The sequence below is a fragment of the Manihot esculenta genome, chromosome 3 (genome assembly GCF_001659605.2).
Source record: "Manihot esculenta cultivar AM560-2 chromosome 3, M.esculenta_v8, whole genome shotgun sequence".
NCBI lineage: Eukaryota > Viridiplantae > Streptophyta > Magnoliopsida > Malpighiales > Euphorbiaceae > Manihot > Manihot esculenta.
Genome location: NC_035163.2, coordinates 31,040,198 through 31,064,169, shown reverse-complemented (window position 1 = coordinate 31,064,169; position 23,972 = coordinate 31,040,198). Strand labels below are relative to the sequence as shown.

General features: G+C 34.3%; 3 protein-coding genes across 4 annotated transcripts; 1 reads left to right on the top strand and 2 right to left on the bottom strand.

The window, feature by feature from the left end:
• Window positions 1–1,305: 1,305 nt before the first annotated feature.
• Window positions 1,306–1,950, bottom strand: LOC110612267 (monothiol glutaredoxin-S2). The gene has a single exon (XM_021753004.2). It carries the CDS (start codon window positions 1,773–1,775, stop codon window positions 1,470–1,472), a length of 306 nt encoding a protein of 101 aa, XP_021608696.1. The 5' UTR covers window positions 1,776–1,950; the 3' UTR covers window positions 1,306–1,469.
• A 5,263-nt stretch (window positions 1,951–7,213) lies between these two features.
• Window positions 7,214–13,813, top strand: LOC110611337 (serine/threonine-protein kinase PBL27). Of its 2 annotated transcripts, XM_043955186.1 has the most exons (6): window positions 7,321–7,518; window positions 7,616–7,795; window positions 8,629–8,828; window positions 9,058–9,247; window positions 12,087–12,478; window positions 12,658–13,813. In XM_043955186.1, the coding sequence occupies exons 2-6, from the start codon at window positions 7,657–7,659 to the stop codon at window positions 13,282–13,284; spliced, it is 1,548 nt and encodes a 515-aa protein (XP_043811121.1). In that variant the 5' UTR covers window positions 7,321–7,518; window positions 7,616–7,656; the 3' UTR covers window positions 13,285–13,813. The 2 variants fall into 2 exon arrangements, with proteins under 2 accessions (XP_021607290.1, XP_043811121.1); XM_021751598.2 differs by having other exon boundaries at window positions 7,214–7,795.
• A 276-nt stretch (window positions 13,814–14,089) lies between these two features.
• LOC110611336 (ISWI chromatin-remodeling complex ATPase CHR11) lies at window positions 14,090–22,404 on the bottom strand. Its single transcript, XM_021751597.2, has 25 exons — window positions 22,075–22,404; window positions 21,505–21,627; window positions 21,303–21,409; window positions 20,703–20,815; window positions 20,128–20,225; window positions 19,783–19,962; window positions 19,426–19,647; window positions 19,045–19,179; window positions 18,680–18,962; window positions 18,518–18,591; window positions 18,113–18,333; window positions 17,915–18,002; window positions 17,748–17,841; window positions 17,476–17,664; window positions 17,322–17,353; window positions 16,736–16,812; window positions 16,538–16,627; window positions 16,385–16,454; window positions 16,212–16,266; window positions 16,077–16,135; window positions 15,832–15,997; window positions 15,190–15,368; window positions 14,881–15,096; window positions 14,617–14,715; window positions 14,090–14,528 (listed from the first exon to the last, which is right to left on the bottom strand). The coding sequence occupies exons 1-25, from the start codon at window positions 22,288–22,290 to the stop codon at window positions 14,511–14,513; spliced, it is 3,204 nt and encodes a 1,067-aa protein (XP_021607289.1). The 5' UTR covers window positions 22,291–22,404; the 3' UTR covers window positions 14,090–14,510.
• Window positions 22,405–23,972: the final 1,568 nt, after the last annotated feature.

The following is a 23,972-nucleotide window of genomic DNA, read 5'->3' as shown; positions in this document are numbered from 1 at the left end:
TAGATCTTTATCTCCATTGGGTTTGTTTAAATTTACATAAACAATTAGTTAAATTAAATTTTAGTTTGTTTTTTATGTAAAATTTATATATGTAATAAAAGAGTTCAGTTTTGATGTTTCAATTTATAATAAATCAGATCTAAGGAAAAAAAAAAAGGAACGATGGATGTGCCTGTGGCTGTGATCGGACTTCTGAGTATCCAGTAATTTCTCTCGTGTATGAATGTGAATGACCATTCTTTAAAAAAAAAAAAAATGACCGTTGGGTGAAGGGTTAAGAAGATGAATTTTTTTAGCTTCAGACAGAGAGATGGGAAAATTAAATCCGTGCGGCAGTGGGCCCGTAGTCATAAGATGACTTTCTGGTTTTTGTTTTGGGACTTGAGCTTTGCAGGTTGTCGAATCCCTTCTCTCCACGTGTTACTTTGGACCGCCAACTCCCTATGCTATGAGATCTGTTTGGATATCGTGAGATGAAGGAAATTATTTTCCGTCAGATTTATCTATTTGATAGAAATATTTTTTAGATTTTTCTAATATTTAGAGTATTAAAAAAATAGTTAACAGAAAATATTTATTTAATATAAAATTAAATTTTTTATATGTTAAATAGAATTTATTTTTTACATTTTAATAATTTAATTAAAATATTTATATATAAATTTAATAATGTATTTTATTTTTTAAATTAAAATTTAATAATAAAAATTAAATTATTTTATTAAAAATATTTTTTAAATATAAAATATTTTATAAATAAATATATGCTAAATATTTTAAAATTTTCGGTCGCTCCTTTCTCAGCCCTCCCCTCCTTTTGTCCCCAAACACAAACACTGTACAGGGAACCTCTGGTTGAGAGGAAGCAAATATTTTTTTAAAAAAAAAGGAAAAAGTGAAACAAAAAGAATGATTAGAATGAAAAATAATTTGTTTATATATTAAAAATAATATTGTAAGGAAAATTACTTTTTAAATAATAAATTACAATATTAACTTTAATTATTGGAAGATTATAATAAAAAAGAGATATATACATATTCATAATTTGATAAAATAATTATTAAAACTTATTTCCTTTCCCTTATTTTTATTTGGTTGAATAAAAAAACCCATTTTTCTCCTTTCTTACTTTCCTCCATCTAAACATATGATGGTAGTATTTCATAATTCAGCTGAACGTAATTAAAAATTTTAATATATTTAGTTTGAATTAAAATTTACAAAATTTTAAAAATAAATGAGTATTTATAATATATAATTAAGAGTTAGAATAATTATTTATTTTTATTACAACAATAAAAAAGATAAAAGTTAAACTTAGATCTCTCTAAATGCAACATATGGATCCTGCACTTTATAGCATTATATATAATATAATATTATATATATAAAATAAAATAAAAAGCCTCCATGCTTATTCTATATATGTATATATTAGAGTACGTAGCGTGGGCGGTGATGCATGATCAAACCCATAATGCGCCTGCACGTCTAAGCATTGGGATCAAGGAACGATTAAGGTGACAAGTCATGACCTCGTTGGCTCCACCCACAAGTTCACCTCCAATGAAAACCGCAGGCAAGGTTGGGGACACAAGCCTCGACAGTGCTTGCTCTATTTCCCTTCCTCTAGGTATCTCATCTACCTCATAAACTGCAGGGTTCACACCAAACTCACGCAGCAGGCTTTTTATCGCATGGCACATGGCACAAGTGCTCCTGCTAAATATCACCACTGGCCTCTCTGATGCCAATTGTGTCACCTTCTCCATTCTCTATGGAGCTCTTACCTTTAGACTAGAATTCCAAATTAAACCCAACGCCAAGTAGAAGCAAGAAGGTACAATATTGAGAATCAAATAGTATTTAGAACACTGATTGGTGAGAAGCTAGGTTGCTAGGTAGGGTTTATGGTGTTAGGTGCTTTTTGGGCTCCATGGAGGATGCACTTATATAGAGCTTCTTTTTTTCCTAAAAAAAAAAAAAAGCAAATGCAAAATGAGAATGTTGTATTAGATATTTGGAGTGGGGTTGGAATTTTGAAATCATCACCATTTTGTTCCATCTGGAAGGAAGAAGAAAAAAGCAATCGCACAGGACATGAAGAATCATTTTATTATACGGAAATATATCATCATAGAGATATATTCTTTGTACAATTTCACGTTGTTGAAGTGGGAGAGAAAAATGTTGGGTTTATCCGATTGGGACCTTTTCTGATAGCAACAAGATTCTATCTCCCTAATTTTATTTTATTTTTTTTAAAAAAGAAAAGTAATAATATCAATTAAGTGAAAGATATTTAGTTAAGTTAAAAAAAGAGGGTGCAAACCCTAAAAAGGAATGGTGGAGAGTGGAAAAAGAATGTTAACTTTATAAAAAAAAAATGCGAGGACGTATCCTGGCATCGCATTGATGATATTGATATATTATATAGCCTACTAGCAGCTGAGGTTCAGACTCAGACACCCTCCACCCTCCACCCTCCTCATATATTCTCATCCTCCTCCTTTTTCAAGAATAGGACATAACGATAAACCCAATAGGAACAATTTTCTTTTTATGTACCTTTTCCAGATACGAAACAGAAAGAATACGTCCCAATCCATTATCCCAAAAGTTCCACTACTATATAATTGTCTGATTAATTAATGATTTCATGTTTCTGTTAATTATAATTAATCTTAGGATCAATCTTAATATCTTATAATAGTACTGATGGCATCCCCAGAAGATGACTAAAAATGAAGCATCGGTGCATGGATTTTTGGAATATTTTTTTTTCTTTTTTTTTTTTTTTTTGCTTTTGTCTTGATCTTGACTAGTGAGGCTGCGTAAGGTTATTTTCTGCTCATCAACATCTTCTGCTAGCCAGATATATGCTGGATTATGGGAATTTCAACTCCAGACATAATCTTTTATCTGAGAAAACCCAATCCGATTTGTCACGCTAAAAGGAAAGATATCTTTGATTTATAATACTATAGTTACCTTTAAGACTATTAAATACCATAGTTAAGATTTCAAATTTTTAATTCCAAGTAAAGCTAACTGTATAATTAAAAAAAAAAAGAAAAAAAGCAAAGGTTATATTACAAACTAATATGCTTTTCTTCCCTTGTTTGCAAATTGAAAGTTATATGCAGAAAGATACTATTTTCATAACTTGTTAGACCCTTTCGTCTACCGTCACCCGGCCTCCTTTGTTCGCAGATTTAAAGCATATGGGTGAGGGCTTTTTATGATATGCTTAACTGGGATGAGCTCCTTTGTGACTCTGTTTCTGCAGTTGTTAATGGTTTTGGGGTTACTTATTTCTTTCTATATTTGATCAGTGCCTTTGTGGCCTTGTTTCCTAAGCTCTGTCTTCACGATCTTTGCTTTTGGACCTCTTGGAAATGTTTTGGGTTATCTATCCAAGTCCACATGAGTTGAACTCTTGTAGCCTCTTGTTGGGCCCCTTGCTGGACTAATTTTGCTCATCTTTATCTGTCAGAAAAAAATAAAAAATAAAAAAAATCTAATTTAACGTTAATGGTAATTTGCTGTGTATACAGTTGAGATTCGCTTATATATATGTTGATGGTGTAAGACAGAGGAAATGAATCTTAAACTGAATTTGGTATTAAGTGTATGGATATATTATGTGAAGAATGATTCTTCTTATGGGCCTGGTATTTAGAAGATTCAATTTTAATAGAATTAATATAAGGATAAAGCTAATTGCTATAATAAGTTGGATCTCTGAGTAGTCATTGTCCAACCAACAGCATAGCATGAGATGCCAAAAAGAGAAAAAAACAAACTGATACTTCAACTTTTGATGCTGCCCTTTTTCACCCACAAACAAAAGTAGATAAGCAAATATGTCCATTGTAAGTGCATTGAATCTATTCCCTTCTATCATCATCAATAGGATGCATTTCTCTATCATCATCACTGCATATGTCAATCGCTAACTCTACGTACACAACTCAATTCCCTTCACTTACAAATTATCTTAATCTTATAATAAAAATAAAATTAAAAGACGAAAGTAGTATCAAGTAGCAATTTCAGGAAAATTAGAGAAAGGAGGAAGCCTTTAGTTGTGGGTTGGTATTCCTTGTTATGTGTACCAAGTCTTTCCTTAGGCCCAATTAAACGAGGCCGTTTTGGCCCGATATGCCCTGGGCCACTCAGGGGAATTCTCTTTTTTTTATTATTATATCTAAAAGAGACTCATTTAAATTACTGTATTGTAAAAATAAAATGCTTAATCACTTCAAAATTTATGTAATTATTTTTATAAAAAAAAGACTTTGATGATGTTCAAATTTATTATCTTAACAGAACTAAATACGATTAACTTAAAAATTTTAAGTAAATATATATTAAAATTAACAAAATAAAGATTTAATCAAGACAATATTAGAGCCACTAATCTCTATAGGACGGCTCAATTATATGAAAGGAAAGTTCTGGATAGAATAACGGTTAGTCAGTTGGTCAACTGTCATTGAACATGGTCTTGATGCCAAGTGTTACTTTGATCACTGCAGACGGTTGTCAATTTAACTGTTTCATTGACCAAATCTGAATGCCACGTGTTCCTTTTAAACACAATGGACGGTGGCCATTAACTGTTCCATTCACCACGTAATCCTTCCGTTTTAAGAAAAAACACCGATCAATATCACACACCGCAATGCTATAAAACCGTCAGAAAAAAAAAAAACTATATTCATAAAATTTAAAATTTATCAATAGACTATTAATTAAATTATCTATTTGAAATATTTAACTAAAAAAGATATTTATGTTGAATTGAAATTTATTAATGGTTAATTATCAACATTTATCTATATTACTTAATCAAATAAGAGGTTGATAGGACCTTAGCTTTTAATTAATTATGTGTAGGTGATGACATATATATAAAAAATCATGTATAGGAGATGACACGTATGTTTTCTTTCTATCAAAAATTTCCTACGTGTTAAATGTGCGGATCAATAAAATAATAATTAAAAATAAATAATTGATTATCTACTGTTTTAAAAAATTTTGAATATCTACTGTTTTAATAATATATATATATATATAGGTGACACGTGTATATTGAGACGGAGAATGTAAACTCATAACAGTAGATGGAGCAGTAGGAGACGTGTGACGTGTTCCCCCTCTATGCCCTTTCATTTATTTATTTATTTATTTTATTAGTGATTTTTCTTCTAATTCTAAAGTGGATATTAAAAGTAAATGAATTTTTATTTCATTTTTATAATTTTAATTTTAAAATGGAAAAATTTACTATTGCAAAAGGAAAAAGAACTTCCCTGTTGTTTACCTCCCTAATATGTAAATAAGCCAAAAATAAAAAATAAAAATTTTTAGAGATAACAAAATTAAATGCTGAAAATAAATAATATTTTTTCTTATTATTCTTATACTCAAGCTTGAATGGAAATAAAATAAATGAACTATAATAAAAAAATATAGTTTTTTTTTAAACTGGAATGGAAAAAAAATAAAGAAATAAAAATTTATGGTACATATTATTGGAAAATAATGAATTTTTTAGGAACAATTTTATAATTCACATATAAAAGACTTTTCTCTTAATAATTTATAGCCTTTTTACATTAAAGAGAGAATAACAAAAAAAAAAAGAATGATTTTGAAAATGTCAATTCTTCTTTATTTTTCTCAAATATTTTTTATATATTTTTTGCATGTAAAATTTCCAGCACAGCCCAGAAAATCTGAAGCTATATTATAAAATTCAGCGCAGAAGTCTTCCTGTAAAATAAAAGTTTTTTTTTTATTTCAAATGTATATATTAGTTTTCTGGGCATTTTGATTAAACAAATTATATTATAAACACAATCATATTTTTAAATATTATATAATTAATTATTAATCATAATAATTGATACACAAACCATTATAATTAATTACTATAATAAAATAACATAAATGATGGGTTGGGTTCCTTCCTATATTATATTTTTTGAGATATGCAAAATAATGCAACAAACTTCTCTGTTTGTATACGCACTACCAAATGAATAAAGTATACGTATAAGGCACATGAGGCATTGGCAGAGTCAGGAGCTTTTCTTTGATAGGCACCGACTGCGCCGCTGCGGCACCATCGACTGCATCGACTGCATCGCTACAGTACCTTCATCCTCCTTCAAAACATTTTTCGGTTACAGTACCTTCATCCTCCTTCAAAATATTTTTCGGTCGCCGGTACAGCACGTACCCCCTTGTCGTATCTTCCCTCCACTTCTGACACGAAGCATAAAAAAAGTCAGTTAAAAATAAAATAAAATAAAATAAAATAAAATAAAATAAAATAAATTAAATTAAATTAAATTAAATTAATCACCACAAAAATCGTTGCAGCAATAATTATATCAAACCAGATTTAATGTGATGCACATATGCTAATTTGTCTATTCTATAAACTATTTTTCTATTTCATTTTTCATAATAAAAAATTGCAAATTATTTATTTATAAAATAGAGGTGTTAGGATGTTATTCACTCTCTCCTAAACCACTCAATAGTTTGTCCAGAATTGAATTTATAAATTTTATAATATTTTACGACGAGAAAAAGTAATTTATTTTTACAAAAAAGGTAATATTTTCAAAAGGGTATGTCAATATTATTTTAAATTCAAATTAAGTAATACAGAATAAATTATCTTATTTAAAATACATTCTATGGAGTTTCTATAATTTTTTTTTTTAAATAGAAATTGTTTTTTCAAAATAAATCCAAGATTCCTTTTGCTCCCGGTGACTGCCTTCTTACTATATTTTAAATAAAATTCTTAATTCCGACAACAAGACTCTCAGACGTTGGATCAATAGCCATGACGTCACAGACCTCCATTTTATCCACGAAACCACATTCTAATCCAACGGCCAGAAACCCAAATATCACAGAAGACAAAATAGTTTCCAAAACAGAGAAATATATCTCCCCAACCTAAGGGTCTTTGTTACTACAAACAATTTTAAAATGTATAAGAATGTCGATCACAAGTGTAAGAAGCACATCCCTTCTATGTGGGACCCAACTTCTTGATGATGATAATTATTACCACAACCGTAATTTCTCACTTTTCAAGGGGTTAAAAGGTAAAAATAAAAATCAAAAGTAGTGTGTACTTGTTTGTAATTATCATCACCTGGCATTTTCGTATTATTACAATAGATGTCTAATTTTTATTTATTTCCTTTACGTATGTGTCATGGCAAAATCCCCCATAATTACGGATTAATTAGATTTTTAATCTTTGAAAAAAATAGCTCTTTAGTTTGTTTAATTGCGTGTGTTCCCATTGATTTTTCTCTTTCTTGAGTTTTTCTTTTTTTTTTTCTTTTCCTTTTCTTTACCTTCTCTTCTTGTTTGTCTACACATCAGTTTCTTCGATTTGTTGATCTAACTTTTGCTCCCTCGATCTTTCTCTTCGATGGCCACTACAGATCCTAGAGAGAGAGAAACTAAAGTAAAGTGAGTGGCTTTGTGGTGAATTATATCAGTTTTTGATAAATTGATTGCTAAAGGACCTAACTTTGGGGTAATTTTTTTTGGGGTTGTTCTTTTCTAGTCTGAGGTTTGTGGGTCGGGTTTGATTTGTCTGAATTTGATATGGGTGGGTGTTTTCCTTGTTTTGGATCATCATCAAACAAGGAGGGTAGTGGTGGTGCCGTCAAAGAAGTGGCCAAGAAGGATTCGGTCAAAGAAGGTTCAGTTGCTCAGTCTCACCGTGTTGGTAGAGTTAGCTCAGGTAATTTTTTTTTTTAAGAAAACTTTTTGGTGAGTGATTTCTGGGTTCTTTCTAGGATGAAATTTGGTTGCTGTAAGTGTTTGAATTATGCTTTTTTGGGTTTTGTTTCGAGTGTTTTGGTATTGTGTTTCTGGTAAATTTTGTTGCTACTTTGATCTGTTAGTGTTTTGCTGATTTCTTTTTTCCTTTAGTTTTAGTGCTACAGTTCATTTGATGGATTTACTGCTTGTGGAACTGCGTCTTGTTTATGTTATTTGATTTTTTATGCTAAACGAGTAGTGCCAAGAATTATTTTAGAGATCTGCTCTTAGTTTTGGGAGCTTCTGTTTCCGAGTTTCTTGTAATTATATTTTTCTTTTCTATCATAATTGTCAGGTTATACCAGAACTTGGAAAAGTTTGGTGCCCATGCAAGTGCATAACACATTAATAGGCTAGGTCAAAATTGTCTAGATGTTTGTGTTTTTTTGCAGAATGTAAAACTGGAATCTCTTAGGTTTAATCATTTGAATTTTATTTGGAGCCATACAATCACGACCAATTTATTTGGGCAAAAAGTGAAGCTTTACGTTATTCAATCATAATAAGAAATCTGATGAGCCATATCTCATTATGTGTTAGTATTCCCTAGAAATAGGCCATTTAGTCAGAAGTGGTCTTAGTAAAACATGCACGGAAGAGACAGAAAGATTTCTTGTTTTATTGCTTCTATATATTTTAGCCTTCAGGTTGTCCAGTTATGTTTCATGATAATGATTTGCTTGTTCAAATATTTACCTTTTTCTTTTTGCACTTCTGCATTTTGCCTAAAGCCTAATGCACTTATTCATGCAGACAAATCAAAATCCCAAAATGGTTCTGATCCTAAGAAGGAGGCAGTAGTTCCTAAAGATGGTCCAACTGCCAATATTGCAGCACAAACATTTACTTTCAAAGAGCTTGCTGCGGCAACCAAGAACTTCAGACCAGAGTGTCTCTTGGGTGAAGGGGGATTTGGTCGTGTTTACAAAGGGCGATTGGAGACCACTGGACAGGTAATTTGTGACTACTTGAAATCAATACCATTTTTTTACTATTTGAACCATGACACCTTTCTATACCGTAGTTGCTCATATTTTCTATTAGTGTTGCAACTCTTTTGTATCAACCTTCTGCATGTGTATATTTTACCTGCACAAGCCCCTTTTAGGAATAACAATTGTCAAGGATCAAAGTTTCATCTCTTATTTGATGGTATCAGCTGAATGGAAATTGTGTTCGCAGGTGGTTGCTGTAAAACAGCTTGATCGGAATGGCCTTCAAGGAAACAGGGAATTTCTCGTGGAGGTTCTCATGCTCAGCCTCCTGCACCATCCCAACCTCGTTAATTTGATTGGTTATTGTGCTGATGGGGATCAACGCCTCCTTGTTTATGAGTTTATGCCACTGGGATCGTTAGAGGATCACTTGCATGGTTAGATTACCTACCTTCTTTCTTTTAATATATGATAATGATGTAAAACCTTGCTGCTCATAGTGCAGTTATATTCTCAAAAGTCTCAGTATATCACGCAATATTGGCATTTGAGTCAGTCTGAACTTGTCTTTTCCCTTTTTTTTAACATTTAAATCTTGCAAATTTATTATAATTTGATAGGGTCTGTAGAATTTCCAATTATAGCAATATTATTAATTCTCGAGAAGATAGACCAATCACTTGCTTATTTAAGCTTGATCATACCGCTCAGAGAAGTCACTTTGCTCTGTTATTTTTTCTCTTAAACACGATTACGCATGTACTTATCTGTGCACTGTATGGTTGTTTCAGTATTACTTGTGTAATATTGTATAAAGGGTTGGAGAAATGAATATATTTGAAGTTTTCTACCGTGTGATATGGATCATGCAGTACTAGTTTAACAAGTGATCATAGTGTTGGATAGTTTCCCTAACTTAAATATTGTGCCTTTAGGTACTTTGGCTTCTTGTAAGCTAGATAATTAATAAGTGTTTTACCTTATGGAGATTATAAAACTTGACTTTTGATGTAACAATTTATGTGCTTAGTCCACAATCTGCTTCAAGATATTCCTAGGTCCACTGGCTGAGCAATGCAAGGGTAATAAGTCAAACTGTGAACAATAGTTCCTATGAGTTTTGCTTTGTAATTTGACGTGGCACTTGAGGTTGAATGCCATATAATCACAAAGCCGTTAATAAATTTGCAGTTGGGAATCATACACACATGGATTGATTTCTCTTTCTTTGATGTGTTCTATTAAGACTTGGATGAAAAGATAGGGAAAGATTCAGAAGTTAAATTCAGTTGTTCTCTGAACTATATGAGTATTTGGAAATAATTCTCAAGAAGTTAATGTGTTGTGGTTTGTGGATTTGCATGTCAACTGCATGGGTTGACATATGTGGATAACTAGGACTTGTCTATTAGTGATGTCTGTCATTTGTAGAAGCCGGAGTGGACTGATTTGAATAAGGTGGAGTATTGCAAATAGCATGCAATGGAGACAATTGAAAAGAGAATGGAAAGGGAATGTTCTAATTCTGTGGCAGCAACTGCAGATGTTGCTAACTTTGACGTGATAACTTCACCATAGTAGAAGTTGGTGTTATAGAATTATTCACTTGACATTGTACTTAATGTAGTTTAATCTGAAGTGCTAATGTTAGTTTTATGTATGAACTGTTCAAGTGATGCTAGGCACTTTGCCTCAGCTTGTGTGGGTGCGAGTGTACTGGTGTAAGTGAGCATAGATGATAACTGAAGTTTGTTGGATCATGGTTCTCCAAGAGTTTACCCCTAGAATGAAGACGTGTGCAGGTCTGTTAGTGAAAATAATCAAATGGTTGAAGGCATATCAAATTGATTGCTATCGTTGAGGAGAATATGATACTTAAACACAACACCAGTACCAATGTATTGCTAAACTGCATGGACTAGGGTATTCCACCAGTGTCCAGCATAAGCTAAACATCAGACCGGTGTATGTATAATGAGAATATAAGAAAATAAGTGATTTTGTGGATTGAAGGAAATAACTCCCAGATGGAGTTAATTGCAAAACAAGGTTCTTTGCTGCTTAATGTGAGAATTTGGATAAGGGTTAGTAGGTTGGAGGTAAAGTTTGTCAAATTTTAGGTGGTTAGTTGATTATCCTAAAGGTGGTTATGAGCAGCTAATAACAGAGAAGATGAAGGTTCAGGGAAAATCAGAAATTCATTCAAAAAGAACTCAATACAATTTCTCAGGGAAGAAAGAATACTCCCCTTAGTAGACAATCTCTACCCCTTTAACAGCTAGGAACTTTTCATACCCCCTCTTGCGTGACTATCTTATTTATAAAAAAAGATTCCCTCCCTCACACCATTCATGCATATTGTCATACCAGAATATCTGCCAGCTCACCAAGGACTATCTTAGGTCTTCTAGAATACACCTTCCACTTGCTTCTATTCCTTCCATTTTCGTTCTGCTCATGCTTGGGTCCCTCTTCAGATTGTATTTGCTCATCAGTGTGATTTGAGTATGTATAGAATAAGTATAAGAAGCCAACAAGGCAAGAATATGCTTATGCCTGTCTGACAAGCAACAATGAAACACAAAACCCACCTTTCCGTGTTTACTTGTCGGTGCAGTTTGATGGTAAATAGATCTGTGCAGAACATGATGGTCCTTGTAAGTTGTAACCACCTGCAGTAATACACAGATTGTTTACATCAAATGCGTAATTCTGAGATTGTATTTCTTTTCATCAATTAAACATATCTTTTCATGTTTGTGTGTGAATCTACTCAATTGTTTAACAAATCTGTAAATGGGAGAACTGAATGTTTTGAATCCATCCCTGAATTATTTTTGATGTTCAAACAGTTACTGGAGCTGTCCTTACCACAAGCTTATTGTGAAAACTCTCAATCCCTCCCCCCACCCATGTACAGCCTCTCCTCTCCTCCTATCTATGTATAATGTGTTTCCCTTTGTGAAAATTTGTCTTTTCTTTTCTGTTTCTTGATTTTCAGATTACAAGTGTCATTCACACAGATGCTGAGTCCCATGATTGCTGTGTCTTCGAATATCTGGGGATATGGACATGTAATGAGTTAATAACACAAAAATTGTTATTTGTCAAAGTTTAAACTGTGCCGCTAAGTAAGAAAAGATCATTAGTGTAAATTCTTAAAACCAATTGTGATCCTTATTAGATGTTTTGGTGTATACTTACAACCGTACAGGTATATAGTGTAAATTGGATGGCTTCTCATTCTTGTTACTGTATTTTAAACTTGTTTTTCAGATCTTCCACCAGACAAGGAGCCTCTGGACTGGAACACAAGGATGAAGATTGCAGCTGGTGCTGCTAAGGGTTTAGAGTACTTGCATGACAAAGCAAATCCACCTGTCATTTACCGAGATTTGAAATCATCCAACATCCTTCTTGATGAGGGCTATCACCCCAAGTTATCAGATTTTGGACTTGCAAAGTTGGGTCCTGTTGGTGACAAGACTCATGTCTCTACACGTGTGATGGGAACATATGGCTATTGTGCCCCTGAATATGCTATGACTGGTCAACTTACTTTAAAATCCGATGTTTATAGTTTTGGAGTGGTCTTTCTTGAACTCATCACTGGGCGCAAGGCAATTGATAATACCAGGGCTCCTGGAGAGCATAATCTTGTTGCATGGGTAAGCTTTTCTTTTTTCTACCCTTTTCTTCTTCATTAAGGAACACTATTATTGCATCATGGCATTTTCTTTTTTTGTTTTTCTCCCTTTGCTTTTCAGATGTTGAATTAACATAAAACAAGTTTCTTTTTTTCTACCCTTTTTTTTCTTGTGATTCTGGTGGACATGGGATTTTTTAGGCACGGCCACTTTTCAAGGATCGTAGGAAGTTCCCAAAAATGGCTGATCCATTGCTTCAAGGCCGTTATCCGATGAGAGGATTATATCAAGCTCTTGCAGTTGCAGCCATGTGCTTGCAAGAACAAGCAGCCACAAGACCTCTAATAGGCGATGTTGTGACTGCACTGACTTACTTAGCTTCCCAAACCTATGAACCTAGTGCTGCCAATCAAAGTAACAGAGTTGGGCCATCTACTCCTTGGAACAGGGACGATAGAAGGGGAATGGCAGATGGGCTGCATAGCCCAGATGAGCATGGGAGTGGTAGGCGGCATGGTTCTCCTTCTACGCGTAAAAATTCACCTGATTATAGAAAACGTGATACTGTCAGAGAATTAAGCAGTGGCACAGAGTTACGAAGGAGTGACACGGGTGGTGGGTCTGGTCGAAAATGGGGTTTGGATGACTCTGAGCAACAGGACTCTATAAAAGGTAGTCCAGTAAATACCAGCAGAGCAAGGGAAACTTCAAGGAATCGGGATTTAGATAGAGAGCGTGCAGTTGCAGATGCAAAAGTTTGGGGTCAAAATTGGAGAGAGAAAAAGCGGGCAAATGCAATGGGTAGCTTTGATGGTACAAAGGAGTAAGATTAAAGTAGAAGGCCAATACATGTTGGTTTGTTTGGTCTGGGGCAATATATATTGTATGCTTCCAAGGGTGATCAAGGTGAAAAGGAAAGTTAAAAGATACAGCATGGCATCCATTTCCACTCATGGAATAAGACTTGTCCTATCCAACTTTAACTGCTGTTGTTTTGTCCTGTAACATTCTTGTTGTCTGAGTATGAAATTGAGTGCTTCAATTGTATGGTTGAAGGAAAGAAAAAGAGTTTAAAATGAAGGGTGTTGAGGGCAAGAGGGTAGGCATTTGGCTTCAGGCATTTAAAGGAAACCCCACTGCAGAATTGATGTATGCAGAGCATGTTAATCTATGTATTTAGGGCTATTTGTCTTTTTCTTTTTGAAGTTGTCACAGGAAATATGGAAAATTAGCTTAATTTTTGCCCCATGTGCAAGTGGGGAGAATTGGGTGGGTTTGGTGTGGGTGTCTCGTTCGTGTTACATCTTGTACAACAAGTACGGTCATTATGGAATTTCCGAGTTATTTTCCGGCTAATACGGCAAGGTCTTTTTTTATCGAAGAATACAGCAAGTTTTCATGATATTTTTCTCTGTATCTCATGACTTTTTACTCCTCCCCTTCTCCGATTGTCCCACAGTCCAGGCATAAAGAGGAGAATTGTTTATTATTACTTCCCATTGGGCAAAACGCAAGCACCTCAATTTTTTGTTTAAAATTTACAAAACATCATCAAAGTAAAAAATCTATGTTTTTAACAAGAATCTCCATGAATGGATAAAGATATGGAGAGAAGCAGTAGAATCGAGAGAGTAATTTAACGAAATTTGCTTATTGCTTGGCCGGCGTAAGAAGCCGAAAACCAATGAGCTGGAACACGGTCTATTCGAGAACCAAGAATTCTGTTCAGAGATATCTCAGTACCGATCATTTCAATTTTTTCCTTTCTTGAGCATCTCAATGGCTCATTAATGCTGGAGTAAGATTGCTCTTAATACAATTAAGTTCAGTAAGTACACATAGCACATGTTAGTTAAAACATCACACAACCCCTTCATCCGCGTCTTGCGTGACCGCGATTTTCGCCATAATCGGTTCTGATCCCGATTGAACCAAAAATTATGGGGATCCAGACCATAATCCGTGGATACTGTCACCGAACATTAAAATACCCACCTACCCCTCGATAAATATATATATATAGATACCGAAAGAAAAAGGTTCCAGTCTTCTACTACTTCCTCCTCTTTCCCTGCAAAAGGAAGATAACCAGGCAAGACTTAAAACCTCTCAGTGATAATTAAATCATCCTGTGAAATTAACTTGATCCAGAAACTTACTGAGCTGACATAATCATCCATTGTCAATTGCTTTCGTCTCTTTTGCGAACTGGTACTCTCAGTTTGCCTCCCCATAGCACGCTTAGAGGGTGTCATGTTCTGGTACATAAGAAGGTATCATAGTAGAAAAAAAAATCATTATTAATGGATTTGAAGATGTGCAGGCCACACGCCCAAATGCAAAACTCAATTGAATCCACACAAATAAATAAATAAATCACAGCTCGTGTATGTAAGTTGGATAAAGAATATTATTAAAGGCACCTTGGCAAGCTTCTTCTCTTTCCGAGCTTGTCTCTCTCTCTCATCATATTCTTGGTTTTCCTTCTCCACCAACCGAATTAGGGTATCACATCTCCTTGCGAGTTCTTGAGTCGTGCGAGACTTCACAAACCAATCAAAACGAAACAAAGGTGATGTGCGAAATGCTGCCTTTAACTCATCCCAGTTCCCATATCCAAGCTTGTGAACCATGCAAATCTGCCAGTAGCAGTAGAAAGTTTACTTTTAACATCACTATGTTAAAGAGAGAAAATGAGACACTGAAATGAGGGGGTGGATGAAGAACTGCACCATGAATCGATCACATTCTTCATTGTACAGCTTCCCTTTGTTCTGACCATACTGGATCTTCAATTCAAGCCATGGATTCTTGTATCGATCCAATTTCTTCCCAATAGCTTTCATGATCTCATCTTTACGGGAAATTCTAGCCTCCCCCCTCTCAATATTTTTAATGATCCTGTCATAATCTGTAGGCATGCCACCATTCAGAGAAAAATAAAAAAGCTGATTAAATTTTTGCCAAGACCCAGTGAACGAATTAAATTCATGTTATCAATAGAAAGTTCTTCTAACACTACAACGAGAAAAAGGAGGGTGAGTAGGTTAACCAATGTCCACAATAATGGAAAATGAAAAGCACCAGCCATATGGCAGTGGACCAGGATTAACACTGAAGCAGTTCGTTCAACCAAAGATTTAAACGACTGAAGTGGCTCAAGAAAACCTAATGAACCATTTATAAAAAATCTGTTTATCATGTTTGTGCCTTGTATTGGCTATGCAGTGGACACATTATGTGGGATCCTCACAATCACCATTCACCAGTCTGGTTGACAGTAATAAATCCAGCTGGAAAGAAACAACCTAACTTCATCCAAAAAGTGATTGCTCTACTCAGGTGAAAGTAGAAGAAAAATTGACAACACTTACCATTTAACTCTTTGTATCGCTCTTTAAAAACTTTAGCGTATCTTTCAACTTCCTCCTCTGTTTTACCTTCCATTTCGGAAACAATACTTTTTATGTCATTGCGGCCATACTTCTCACAAGCCCTAATAAAGGTATTGAAGTCTCTTCTACTCCAAGAAGAAAAGCCCTGAAATTATCCACTCAATTGTCAGTAGATAGGCCTGTCACATAATATAAACCAAACATCCAGCAAACACTCTACTCACCTCTTCCAATAGTCTCTCCTTTTCTTCCAATTCTTCAGCAGTCAAAGGTTCTCCGCTCTCTAAACAATCAACAGTAAGACGATCACACGTAAAAATGATGAGGCACAGCATAAGTAGAGATCTCATAAAACATACCTTCAGGTTCATCCACATCAATTGTGTCTTTTATCTGATTCTTTTGATGTGTTTGCTGTAATATTGTTACAAAAAGTGAATGAACAGTTAGCATAGCCAACGAACTTATATAGCACACCACAAGATAAGCAAGAAGCCAGAATTATACGTTAGAGAACAAAAATGGTACCAACCATGAGGAAGCGCACTTCTTTTTCATACAATTCACTCAATCTTTGTGTGTTGAAAAATTGAAAATCGTGTCTGAAAACAGAAGAAAATGTTCAAGTAATGTTAGAATCCAAACTTCGTCAATGAAGCAAACAAGAAGATTAAGAAGCACTTACAATTGAGGCATGCGGGGAATTCGAGGTTCTTTTGGTTTTGCTGGACCACTTTGACGCATTGTTTGCTTAAAGTAATCAGATTCCGAGTAACTGGTTAACAAAAATTAAAACAAAAACCTTGTTGTTATAATGCTGAAACAATGTATGCATAATTAGGAAGAAGACAGGAAAGACAAAAAAGATGGGAAAAGGCATTACTTGCGCTTTCGCTCTCTCTTTGGTGGTTCAATCCAGTTATCACTGACAATCTTCTTGAAGTCAAACTTATTCTCGTCCTTCAATAAAACAAAACAAAATGATCAGATCATAATAATTAAGCCCAAAATAGTTTTAATAAAATCAAACTCCTAACAATTGGGCATCCTTGTCTGTGTAAGAGAGAGGGAGGGTTGACCCAGATATAGTCAAGGTTGGGCCCAGAACCAGCCCAGTCAAACCCGAGACCAGAACTGATCAAAAGTTCAATGGGCCAAACTGGATGGAGCCATCTAGAGGGATGGCTGATCCCAGTCTCTCCACTCTTGAACCATTAACCAAACTAGAACCGGCTGTTTGATCCAACAGTCCAGTCCATTTTAAACATTTCTTTTCTCAAAGAAAAATTTTGAAATAAACTCGACTGTTGGATTGACTCAACCCTGATTAATTGGAAACAGAACCGTCCTCAAACTGAAAAGGACCCCCTGCAGTATGATTCAAGGCAATGAGGCCCTCCCTTCATGGATCAGAACCAGCCCATGGCCAGCACTAAGCGAGAGGAAATGAAAGGGAAAAATGTGGCTACCTTATCATCATCAAAATCATATAATTCAGCAGCTGCCAAAGACCAAGGGAAAAAAGATGTGGCACTTAAAATGGTGAAATTGCATAATGATTAAAAATTAAAAAATTAACTGAAGTCATTAAACATAAACCAATAAACCAGCTGATGAACATACAGTCATCCATTTTGAACTTTATTGCATCTTCTGTAAATTTCTTCATCTTGGCATCAAGCTCTGCTGTTGCCTCTTCTCCTTTAGCAATAATTCTGTCTATGTCTTCATCTGTAATAGTGCTATCCTTTGAGCTGAACACCATTTCAGCACCAAATCTCACCATTTGAAGCAGCTCATCTTTATTAACAGCTGCATGAAACAAAAAGGAATCAAAGCATTAGCTCCAAAAGACATCAAAACATTCTAAAGCTCAATTTGCAACTGCCGCTTACTTTTCTGCTCCGCTAATCTTCCTTGTTGAATCACTAAAGCATCAAGTGCAAGCTTTTTATAAGCCCTCTCAATCACTTTTTCCTCAATGGTATACTGTTCCATAATGAGAAATAAATTGGCATCACTTAGTTTCAACAATAACATATGAAATTATATAAATGCAAACCTCTGTGCAAAATCGGAACACTTGAACTTCTTTCTTTTGACCAATCCTATGAGCACGATCCTGTGCTTGCAAATCAACTTGTGGATTCCTACAACAAATCCTTAGTCTTGTCAAGAATAACTTAAGGGGGAAAAAAAGAAAGAGAGAATGCAGAGGAAGTAGAAGAAAATAAGAAAGACCATATGGAGAAATGCTAACCAGTCACTATCATAAAGTATGACAACATCTGCAGTAGCAAGATTAATCCCAAGTCCTCCAGCTCTAGTTGACAACAAGAAGACAAATTTCTCACTCCCTGGCTTGTTAAAGGTCTCAATGGAAGCATCACGATCTTCCCCACCAGTATTACCATCAATACGACAATACTGATAGCCGCGAAACATCAAGTAGTCTTCAAGAATGTCAAGCAATCTAGTCATCTGCATTTTCAAACCAAACCAACCACACAACAAAACAGAGTTATCCAACTATGTCATCAAGCATTATTTCCTATAAAAAAAGAAAATACAGCACAGGCATGAAAAGAAAAACACTGCTAACTATCAATGAAACTACATAAACAATTTGTGAGCCCCTGGCTGTTTATATTTATAACCAACTCACCTGTGAAAATATCAAAACCCTGGAATCACGCTCTTTAAGCTTCGGAAGCAGCTTATCCAAGAGAACCATCTTACCTGGATAATTGATCAAGAATGTTCAAAATGATTCCCATTACTAGAAAAACATAACAGCAGTAAATTCAACTTCTATTCTGAAGCATACCAGCATTGGTAATAAGATGCTCTCCAGTTGTAAATGGTGGGCCAGGCTCAGCTCCCTGGAAAAGATATGGATGATTACAGCATTTACGCAGCTGCATCGCTACATTCAGAAGGCGTTTCCTTTCTCCACCAGCATTAACAACTTCAAGGTCTTTCTGTAACAAAGCCCTATAATACTGCTTCTGCATCTGGGACATCCCTACCTTCAGTATGGTCTCCTTCTTTGGGGGCAACCCTTTCTCAACATCTGATTTCAGTCTTCGCAGAAGGAATGGCCGAAGAACCTTAAAAACAAAGATTCCATGAAAACAACAACCAATGCAAGAAGACATCTCACCGTTCAATGGTACAGGGTAACATGCCTACCTTGTGCAGTTGTTGAACCACCTCCTGCTGATCATTTTCACCAGAAATTTGAAACCATTCATCAAAGGTTTCAGCTGAGCTAAAAATTTCTGGCAGTAAAAAGTTCAGAAGAGACCAGAGTTCATGGAGATTGTTCTGCAAATAAAAGATACATAATGAGAATGTTATTTATATAAGAATAAATACATGAAATAAATGTAACAAGAAACAAATATAGATTACAACCAGAAGATAACACATGAACCTATTGTCTGCCTAAATTTCCACGTAACTAATCAAGTTCAGCCTCAGCAATTCCACCATAGGCACCAACATAAATCTCTCAGCATAACACAAAAAATCAGATTTGACAAGTACTATCATACCCAACTTAATGCATACCTGAAGAGGAGTACCAGTAATGAGAAGACGGTAATTGGTATTGTAAAGTCTCATTGTTTTTGAAAGAAGAGAATTTTCATTTTTAATTCGGTGGGCTTCATCAATGATTATGTAGCGCCAGCTAAAGCGACGCAAGGTTGACTTCTCTTTGATGGCCATTTCAAAACTAGTAACACACACATCAAATTTGCCTGCAACAAGTAAATCTTCGCGTATGTGCTTCTGCAAAAATGGGAAAAAAGCCAACAGAAATTTATAATTGCAAACTGACAACAGAAAAGAATTACCCGACAAAATATAATTTGTGGAAAGAAGTGCAACATAATTACTCATGGAAGAATAGTTTTACTGACATACCCTTTCATCAGGATTACCAAGAAACTTTACAGCACGCAAAACTGGACAAAAACGACGAATTTCATTCATCCAGTTACCAAGTGTAGACTTTGGAGCAACTACCATATGAGGACCAGTTATTCCTCTAAATTCGTGCAGGTAACCCAGTAAGGAGATGGTTTGTAAAGTTTTACCAAGACCCTAGATTGCAAGAACAAAAATTTATCACTATTACACATAATAAAAACAGAAATGTAATCACTTAGAAGTTATAACACAACAGAACAAAACATTGAGATACAAGGGTGATTCACAGGTTATAATAGAATCAATATCATATATAGGAAACATGGCACTCATACATACCATTTCATCTGCAAGAATTCCATTTATACCGTTCTCATAGAGTCTTATAAGCCAGTTTAACCCAGCAAGTTGGTAATCCCTCATCTTTCCCTGAATACCTATAAAGGGTAGTGAACATAAGAAAATTTAGCTTCCAAATGAGCTATAGTTTAAAAAAGAAACAGTTCAAATATAAATTCTTTCACCAAATGGAACATAGCATCAATTTAACGTTGGATAATGTGAAGAATATATGATTTAGGAGTAAGGCTATGGAGAGTTCGAACACAGATGAGAATAAGCTTAACAACCATTAGATTAAATATATGTATCTAGATTCATGCATTCAATGCATATACTTTAATCAATCCTACACAATTCTCAATATAAATATTTAACCTAACGATTATTAAGCTCTCTGTCAAAAAGTGTCAAGCCTATATTAGATGCACCCTATGGTCCAGTTAACAAAAGAATACTCATCCATTTTACCACGGAATCATGCATAAAAATGTGTAGGTAAAAAGGGCATGATTAAAAAGTTGTATATGGAAAACCTATGATATATATAGAAAAAGAATAAACAGATAACTTACAAGAGGGTTGTGCCACCAACCGTGTGTTTCCAGCTCCAGATAAACCATCTTCCTCCTCCTTTAGATACTCTTCATCTTCTTCCTCTTCAGTTATTTTGGATGCATGCCGACCCCTAAATATAAGTTAATTGAGCAGTCATCAGAATAGGTGGGCACTTAAATGAATTTAGGAGTAAGCACTTGAGTAACATCTCTAACAAGAATATATAAACAATTCAAAGTATAAGCCATGCCACCCATATAAATAAAAGAAAATAACCCTTCTACCAATATCAAAACCTTTTTCTAACATGGGTGACGATTTGAATGTAGGCATCCATCAATTAGCCACTTAAGCTATGGTCAAATGTCTACCTCCTTATAGATGTTCAAAGGATAATTTTTTGCAGCCATGACTCTGAATTCAATTATGAAATGATCAGAAACAGCCAATTGAATACTGCATCATAATCTAGATGGTTGATACTCATACGGGGAAATGCTCTTTAATAAGCTACAGGCAACCCAGGAACACTTAAGGACCAAAAGTATTGAATTAGACAAAAACATTAAATAATTTCACCAGAGAAAGATCAAATAGAGCAAGCAACAAGGTAATACCTTCCCTTTGCTTTCTTCTGGGATGAAGATTGATCAGGTTTGGCAAAATGAGCAAACAACTCAGTTTGCTGCAGCAAATACTTCAGGCGTCCCTTTCCTTTATTGTTCTGCCGTTAGACTAAAAATTAGCAAACATGTATAACAATTTTTCATGTACATTGAGCAACAAGTACATTATTGAGGAATTGTATAATAAACACACCATATCTGCATCTATAGCCGCATTCTGTGCGTCCAAAATCTCCTGAATCTTATGCTTCTTCAATTTCTCCATTTCTTTGAGCCTTTCTTTCTCACGTTTACTAATTTCATTGTTGTTTCCGTCCTGCAGGGATGTGGCACATAAATCAATGAGGCCACGTCTCAGGTGTAGGAAATTATACAAGTAACTTAGATGTGAGAATAGCACACGCTAACAAAATGTGACTTAAGAGTTCTCCTATGTAACCTCCTCTAATTTAGTTTATCCAGCAATCTAACCCTTGAAACATGTCTGCGCATCTTCACAACATCATATATTTAACTTATTTACTTCTCCTTCTTGTGGGGTGGGGAGGCAGCAGAAGTGAGAAACTAAGCCTAACACGCAAAACACCTCCACATTTTTGCAGACTGATTCAACTATTTCTGCTGCGTTTAAGCGCAATTTCCAACTGGAGCCCATCCCTACATCCTCAAGCTTTCTTCACCAACCAAAACCAAACCATTTTCATAATCTATAATAACCGGAAAGAACACTAACTACTAATGCCCATCGTAATCTATAAATTACCTCCTCAACATCGTCAGCATCACCGTTGACATCGTCTCCATTATCGTCGGCGGCTTCATCATCATCAGAATCGGCAGAGCGAGCCACGGCTTCAAGCTCCTCCTCGTCCTCCTCCTCCTCATTGATCTGCTCGTTGATTTGCTCCTCATCGGACGAACTGGAACCATTGGATAGAGCGTCGTCAGAGGACTCCTGTTGGTACGAGGGTTTCGCCATGGTATTTGGTCGCCTTTTCCCTTAGATCGAGGGCTTCGTTTGCTCTGCGAGAGAAAAAGGTACACGAAGGGACAGAGTTCAAATTGGCAGCGTCTTTGGAATAAATATGAAAGAGTAGGGGAGGTTTGGTACTCCAAGGAAAAGTTGAGCTTTGTACCTTTTGGGTCGGGTCTCGGGTCGGGTCCGAATTTCCCGCCTTTTATGGCGTAAATGTTATTTCCCGCCTACGCGGAGGCCCGTTGGCCTATCGGTCGGTGGTTGGACGCAGACCGGGTTTGGACGGTTTTTTATATTCCCTTATTTGTTATTATTCATTTTGCAATGAGTAATGATTTATTTTATAATTAAAAAAAATGAATGAGTTTTATGAAATTATTTGTATTTTATGTTTACAAAATTTTCATTTTTAATTTCAAATAAATTATTACATAAAAAAGGTAATTGAATTTAATTTTTATAAAAAATTATTCCTAGCAGAAAATTATGTTGTACATTTGAAAAAAAATGAATAAAAAATAACCAAAAAAATAAAGTTTTTTTTTCTTTCTTTGGTTTAGAAAGAGGGAAGAAAACAAATTAGGAAAAAAATAAATTCAGTTATTTTCTTTTTAGTTTGGAGAGAAAATAAATATTAAATATTTTTATTTACATTTATATATTATATAAATAATAAAAAATAAAAAATATATATTATTTTCCTTTCACTTTATCTTCTTTTATAGAAAAATAAATATATATTTTTTATTTTCCACTCACCCAAACAAAAATAAGATACATAATAATAATAAAAAAAAATTTCTTTCTTTTTTTCTATAAAAATTTCCAAATAAGGCGTTAAACACCATATGAATTAAAATTTTCCTCTTTTTAATGTTAATTGAAACTGATGTATCTCTGTTTTATTCTTTTATTTTAATGCAATGTTTTATTTTTTTAAAGCAATAACATTTTATAATTGAGTAATATATTATTATAATTATTAAATATATGTATATTTATATTAATACTTAATAATCAAATATTTATTTTGTGACATTAGGGTAGTAATTGATATACTTAAAAAAATTTAAGTCTTTTGGGTCAGGTCGAGTGTAGACTTCCCACCTTTAACCCACTTGATTCAGATAGACTTTAAAGCACTGGAATTTGGTATTTGCTGTAAGGATCAAGTAAAGTTTATAATTTTTGTAATAATAAAGTAAATATATAAGCATGTTTTATAAGAAAAATTAATAATTAATTTTTTTTTGTAATATTATAATAGAAATTTTATCTATTTGAAAAAAAAAAAAAACTAAGAGAAACATGTGTATGGATGAAAAAATTAAGCAACTAATGCTGTAGATACTTATAGATGCTTTTATGTTTATAGACATTAATGGCTAAAAAACAAAACACGTGAAGATAAGCGCACATGACTTGTACGTGCTATACACTCTAGTAACAAAATGTGATCTCTATCGTCTAGCTACTCGTCCAAAATTGACTAATATGTAACCGTTAGTTTTAGCGTCTGCGGAAACGTTAAAGTGGGAGCACGGTAAACGACGCCATTAGGCCATAACCCGTATAAATTAAAAAAAAAAAAACACAAATAAAATTAAGAATAACACATAATCCATTGAGTACAAAAAAACAAAAAAAACAAAACTCATGTTTTAAGTACATGTACGCATAAGCAT

Excerpts from the sequence above, each read along its gene's own strand:
- LOC110612267 (XM_021753004.2), bottom strand. The coding sequence starts at position 1,775 with ATGGAGAAGGTGACACAATTGGCATCAGAGAGGCCAGTGGTGATATTT.
- LOC110611337 (XM_021751598.2), top strand. The coding sequence starts at position 7,657 with ATGGGTGGGTGTTTTCCTTGTTTTGGATCATCATCAAACAAGGAGGGT. Across the intron at positions 8,829-9,057 it reads GATTGGAGACCACTGGACAG|GTGGTTGCTGTAAAACAGCT; the intron begins GTAATTTGTGAC and ends TTGTGTTCGCAG. Across the intron at positions 12,479-12,657 it reads AGCATAATCTTGTTGCATGG|GCACGGCCACTTTTCAAGGA; the intron begins GTAAGCTTTTCT and ends GGGATTTTTTAG.
- LOC110611336 (XM_021751597.2), bottom strand. The coding sequence starts at position 22,290 with ATGGCGAAACCCTCGTACCAACAGGAGTCCTCTGACGACGCTCTATCC. Across the intron at positions 19,180-19,425 it reads TTACTGGTACTCCTCTTCAG|AACAATCTCCATGAACTCTG; the intron begins GTATGCATTAAG and ends TTTTATTTGCAG. Across the intron at positions 18,334-18,517 it reads GGGTTTTGATATTTTCACAG|ATGACTAGATTGCTTGACAT; the intron begins GTGAGTTGGTTA and ends TTGAAAATGCAG.